At 51.2% G+C, this 6,308-nt stretch overlaps 1 protein-coding gene across 1 annotated transcript in view; it reads left to right on the top strand.

Annotated features, from left to right (window-relative positions):
- Positions 1-2,583: 2,583 nt before the first annotated feature.
- ADAMTSL5 (ADAMTS like 5) overlaps positions 2,584-6,308 on the top strand; it is a 34,144-nt gene continuing 30,419 nt past the window's right edge. Inside the window, exon 1 of the mRNA XM_070944904.1 lies at positions 2,584-2,693. Coding sequence (XP_070801005.1) covers positions 2,584-2,693 — 110 coding nt within the window. The remainder of the gene's footprint in view (positions 2,694-6,308) is intronic.

Raw genomic sequence — 6,308 nt, 5'->3', positions numbered from 1 at the left:
TTCTTTGTGCATACAGTATGTCCTATACTTTTGTAAAGGTTGCTGTGGGTCTCTGAAAAACGCAAGTGCCTCAGATACCTGGCTTTCTCTACATCTAGGACTATGTTATCACTAAGGAGATAAGAGAATTGGATCAAGCAGCACAGTGCATAAACAGCTTTAAATAGTGCTTCAAGTCCAGCCTTCCTTTGTCACATGTTATAAAAATGAATTAAAAGATCTAATCCTCAAGTTGATAGATGAGTAGCCCAGAGCTATAGTTTAAAAATCTCATTATTATTGATGAAAACATTAGCTTGTGTGTAGTGTCTTTTAAAAGATGCTCTTTAGGCCATGTAGTTTGTCTTGAAAGAAAGTCTTCTGCCAAAGCTAGCCAGTTGGCTTCTCTTCTCCCAGCAAACTTTTAGTTTTAAAGACCAGGTAAGTCACCTGTTTCCACCAATAAGGGCTTTTTGGAAACAGAAGTTGGACAAATAGGATAATGTAATAAAAAGCAGAGCTCCAGTGTTTATCATGGTGCTCATATTATTTTCCCATCTGAATCAGAATTACTTGATTTTTAGCCTGGGATTGCCGCATGAACATTGCAGTTTTTTTTCAAAAAAAAAAAATGTTTATTAATTTTCAAAGTGTTGAGGTAACACTGAATAAGAAAAGGTAATTGTTAAAATTGATAAGAAGTGTGTGCTTATCTTTTGTATTAAAATTGGAACAAGTTTGAAATGGCAATTAGATTATGGGGCTACATAATTTTGGACTTTGCATTCAGGGATGTGGAGGGTCTAATCTGATCCTATTGTGAGGGATGGGATGGCCATTAACTGGCTGACTTACACAGTTATGTCAAATCTTTTTTTTCCTTTAATAGTAGGAGTCTTTTTTAGTAATTGTTTCTGCAGTTTGACTTTCACAATTGTAACTTTTTTAAAAAAAATCTGATCTGCTGTAGTGTAATCACATCAAGTACTCTAAACTGATTTTGTAGCTTTTAAAATTCTTAAATCTTGAATTTGAATTTGTATTCCCATGTTTAACCTATTTATTGGATATTCTGATTTAATCTGTCTTTTAACTTTTGTATTTCTGTTTCTTATTGTTGTGAGCCGCTCTGAGTCCTTTGGGAGAAGGGCGGCATACAAATCCAATAAATAAATAAATACCTGCACAAGATACAAAAACCCTACATTTTTCTCACCATCTTTGGAAATTGCACCTGTTGAGCTGGCAATGGCACTCCCCTTCCCACTTCTTCCCATTCTCTCCTGCAGGGTGTCTCCTCCCTCCAGCCTGATGGCAGCCCCTGTCTCTTCCAGCTAACTTCCAAAGTTTTGTTTTCACTTGCCTCAGCCGTTGGGAAAAGACGGGAGGTGCCCATTGCCTCTCTTGAACAGGCTAATTCCAGAAGGGGCACCTCTGCTGCTGCTCCTGGGGGGGGAGGCATGCCACACCCTGAGCCTGAGTGATCCAACTGATCCTCTTGAGAGTGGGGGAGTTAGACAGCTCCCCCTCCCTGGTTAAAAGCCCCCACCTGGGGAGAAGAGCAGCCCAGTGGATTCACCACTGAGGCAGCAATGCCAAAGTGCCAGGAAGGTCTGATAATGGATCAGGTGGGCAACTATACTTCACCTGCTGTACCTATGCTGTGAAGGGCTTGGGGAAGAGACCCTCACCCTGGGCCTGGAGGGAGAAGCCTGCCCAGTCCCAGGCCTCCTTGCTCTGGCTCTTTGCTTGTGGAAACCCAGCCATTGAGTGGGTTAAGTGCAGGACTGAATGTAACTACTGTGACTCACTGTCTCCTCACTGAGCCAGGGAATGTGCATGTACACACATGTACACAGAGAGGGAGGGAGGGAGGGAGAGAGAGAAGCCCCAGATCTCCCTTTGGTGATTCTGCTCCTGGGGAGTTCTGGATGCACTTCTGATTCCAGAGCCAGCCCTGATTTCCAACCTTGCTCCCCCTCCTCTTTCCATATGGCTTCCATCCCATCCCTGTTTCCCCTCCATCCTGCCCCACCCGCCCTAAGGATGTTATTTATGGCCTATCTTTCCCAAGGCCTGTTTGGCAACTGGCCAGGAAAGTGAGGCAAGAGGATGGGAGTTGGGTTCCACTTCTTGGCTTTTCAACCATCCATAATCAATTTTGCAGAGCGCTTCCTCCTGCCCTGCTCCCAGCCCCCACCCCCACCCCCCATGAGAAGCACAGGTGCTATTTTTAGCTGCAGACATGTTGCTCTGAGATGATCCCCTGGTGGGGGAGGGGGAATTGCCTGTGAATTCTGCTGAAGGGTGAACCTCCAGCTTGTTCCTGACTCACACCTTTCCCTGAGAGTCTGAGCAACAGCTGCTGCTCCTGTTGCTCCGGGAGGGGGGTGGCTGACAGTGCTCAGCGGTACATCCCCCCCAACCCCGCTGTGGGAGGAGGCTGCAGCCTGGGCACTCGCTCTCCTCCCTCCCCTGCTACCACCCCAATCGCCACCCTCTGCGGGACCCGCCCAAACTCGGTGGGAGAGAAACGCGAGTTTCTGCAGGGCGGGTACACACCCGCCTTGGCTTGGTCAAAGCCTCTTCCTGGCTCCTCTTGGTATGAAGCCCCAGGGGGAGCGCACGGACAGCTGTCCCCGGTGCCACTCAAGGCCACGAGGGCTATGGGTGATGCAGCCACGGGGCCCCGCTTCTGACGTGCTCAGCTTCTGGTGAGTAGCCGTCCCGTCTGCTTAGTGCCGGCCCTTCAGTAGCTGCCACAAGGGCACCGTGGCCGGAGAAGTTCATTCTTAGGGAGACCTGGGGCCGTCGGAGCGCCTCCCGCTGCCGGCCATGACCCGGGTCCAAGAGGGACTCCCCAGGTCTTGCCTCGGTTCTTTCTTGCCCGCAGATCCCCGCCTGCTTTCTGGAGCCTGCTGGAGATACGTATTTGCTGCGCTGAGCCGTCAGCCTGGCTTACGCAGGGCTGGGAGGGCAGTGCAGCTGCGGGAGCCCGGGCCCGCCCGTGCAGCTGCAAGCTGTCACCGAGCGCCGCTGTACAAGTCGGAGCTGCCTCCAGAGCGGCGGCGGCAGCAAGTGCCGCGGATCTGTCCCATTGCGCTGCTCGCCGTTTGCCTAGAAGCGGAGACCTCGGGCTGCCGCTAACTCTGCTTTCTCCCTTCCTTGGGCGCAGAGCAAAGGGGCCCTCTTATGCTAGCTCCAGCGGCCGACAGCTAGTGAGAAGCAGCCCCCAACCTATGCTGTTGCTGGGCAAGGAGGCCCGTTGAGCTAAGGGAGCAAATAAGTTTAAGTCAGTCGGTCTGGGACTTGAGAAACCGAAACAGCCTATTGTGAAAAGGAAAGAAGAAACTCTCCCGGCAAGCCACAGGGAGGATCTATCATGCTTTCTGCTCAGGGTTTGCACTCAGGACTTCTGGATGGTGACTCACGGCCCTTGCCAGCCTCTTGCTTCAGAATAACAGAGTTGGAAGGGACCTTGAAGGTCTTTTGGTTCCCCAGCAGGAGACCCCATGCCATTCCAGACAAGTGGCTGTCCAATTTCTTCTTAAACATCTCCAGTGATGGAGCACTCACTACTTCTGGTGGCAGGTTGTTCCGCTGGTTAATTGTTCTCACCAGAAGGAAATTTCTCCTTCATTCGAGGTTGGATCTCTCTTTAATGATCCTCCATCCATTACTTCCTGTCCTGCTGTCTGGTGTTTTGGAGAGTAGGTTGACCCCTCGGGTTCTGCTTGGTCCCTTCCTGCATTTCCTGCTCCTCTTTCCAAGGGCCACAAGGCCCATACCCTCCCAGGAGCTGCCCTTTCTGTCCCTGTCCATCCACACACACACCCCTGCCGCCGCCAAACCTCCTTTCCCTTCTAGGGTCCCTGGGCTGGAAATGTCAGGCCACCTGTCCGGGGAGGCTGAACCTTCTAGCAAAACCTGGGACTCAGTGGAAGAACAAGAAGTCTGCCTCTTCTGCTTTGTGCAGCACTGACACTCTGTGCCAGTTAAATCATGCTCTCACCTCTGTCTCCCCCAACTCTTCCTTGTTGAGGACCTACAGAAGCTGAGCTGTTGTGACATTGTGGAAGGGGACTTTTGCTCCACCCCCAGGTTCTTAAGGGAGACCACCACCCCCCCTTATGATATCCCTGGCGGTGGGACTGCACGTAGGACAGCTGCTGGCCTGCTTGGCAGTGGGTCCACCCACTTGGCTGATCTCCAGGGCATGCCCGCATGGCGGCTATTCTGGATGGCTGTGATGGTTGGAATCTGGCAGCCCAGACTGCTGCTTTGTGGGTGGCAGATCCATCTGTTTGAAACCCTGTGGCCCTTTCTTGGTACTGATCCCAGCCAGCAGAAGGGGCTCCCCCAAGTGCCCCCTATCCTTTCAAGGACATGGCCTTTTCAGGCCCCAGGCATATGGGGGGAGGGCCAAGTCCTTGGAGGGATAGAGGATGCGTAATTCACCCAATGTGCCCCTTGCTTCACTCAGGACGATATGACATAAAAGTTGAAACCGTGTTGCTTTTGGTCTATCTATGTGGTCACTCAGGGTCAAAAATACTGGCTGGAAAATAATCGGTTGAAATGTTTTTTTAGATATGCAAAATCAATCTGTATATTGTTCACCTCTGCACTGAGAACGCCCCCCCCCCCCGCCAGCCACTCCCCTTAGCCCCACAGAGAGGAACCCTCTTCTGCCTGTCCCAGGTGAGAGCCTTTTGCTTTAGGTGCTCCAGACAGTGGGAAGGCAGGTAGGGCTGACAACCCAAGGAGACCCCAGAAAGTCTTCCTTGCCCATCCATCGCTGAGGGAACTGGGAGGCTGGTCCAGGGATGCCCTCCTCGAGCGTCCTGGAATGGCAGGCTCAGGGATCAAAAGCATTTTGGGGGGGGACACCCACATTAAGGGATATTGTCCTCCCAAAGTTGGTTGAATTTCCAACACTTGTCTTCATCCGCTTGGCATTCACACTATGGAATTGCTTTGCTTTTTAAACTTAGTGGTAGACCCTTTAAATCACAGTTCGCCTTCTCCAAGGCGGGAAGCAAACAAATGATCATTCACTGAGGCCTCCCTGAAGAAGCCGCTGCCCACAGGGCCACGACAGCTGGCCAAGACCTGCACTAAGTATCCGCTGCTGCTGCTGCGCTGCCAAATCCTGGGAAAAAGCAGCCTCTTTGCCGGCAGCTCGGAGTCGGGTCCGGCCTTCAGGGTGAAGGCTGTCAGCGCAGGTCCTTCGTGACTCTGCTTGCCAGGAGACTCAGGTGATGCTTGGCCCACATAGTCAACTCAGGGCAAGGCAGCCTTCAATCACTTTTCTCCCCTGAGGGATGGTCAAGACCCGGACTGAGATTTTTCCCTACTTTCTGAGATGTCTCATCTTCTCTCTCTGAAGGGCACTTTTATCTTTTGCTCCTGATTCTTTTCTACCACAATTTTTTTCCCTCAGTTTGGAAACTGGTCAGAAAGCCTCACCAGCCGTCCGCCCGCAGAGCTGGCAAAAGGGTCACGCCAGGGAAGAGCCTCGGCACTCGCATTCTGTCTCTAATAGCTCTGCTATTCTGTTTTTATTCTACTCTCAAGGCCCTTGGAGGGTAGGCATTGGCCCCTAGGCTGTGAACTGGGGTCTGGGAGGGGGAGAACTGGGGTGTGGGAGGCTGTGAATCATAAGGGGGCAGAAGTGGGGACGGGGGGCGGGGGGGCTCTGCACCAGAAGGAGACGAATGGTCTTCCTGAGAGACTCAAGGCAGATCATTATTTCATTTCATTTTTTTTCATTTCATTTTATTAGATTTATATACCGCCCTACTCCCGAAGGACTCAGGGCGGTATATAACAGGCAGAAAGATAAACAGGCAGAAAGATAAAACACACAAACTATAAAATTTAAAAGACAATATAAAAACCCATTAAATTTGGCCCAAAACAATTTAAAACACCCCTAATGTTTTAAAACCAATTTTAAAAGTTACAATTAAAAGGGAAGTTAGGCCAGGCCAGCTTGTTGAAATAAATAGGTCTTGAGAGCATGGCGGAAGGTGCGTAAATCCAGGATCCTCCGTATCTCCGGGGGGACCACCATTCCAGATTGGTGCCCCCACAGAGAAGGCTCTCCCCCTGGGGGCCACCAGTCGACACTGTTTGGCCGACGACACCCTGAGGAGCCTCTCTCTATATGAGCGTACTGGCCGGTGAGAGGCTACTGGTGGCAGAAGGCAGTCCCGTAAGTACCCTGATCCTAAGCCATGGAGCGCTCTAAAGGGGGTAACCAAAACCTTGAAGCGCACCCGGAAGACCACCGGGAGCCAGTGCAGCTCGTGCAGGAGAGGTGTCAC

Source organism: Pituophis catenifer, unplaced genomic scaffold, assembly GCF_029215685.1.
Source record: "Pituophis catenifer annectens isolate HBS135680 unplaced genomic scaffold, rPitCat1.0.hap2 SCAF_1, whole genome shotgun sequence".
NCBI classification, from domain to species: Eukaryota; Metazoa; Chordata; class Lepidosauria; order Squamata; family Colubridae; genus Pituophis; species Pituophis catenifer.
Note: the sequence above shows the minus strand (reverse complement) of the source record. Positions and strands in the feature narration are given on the sequence as shown.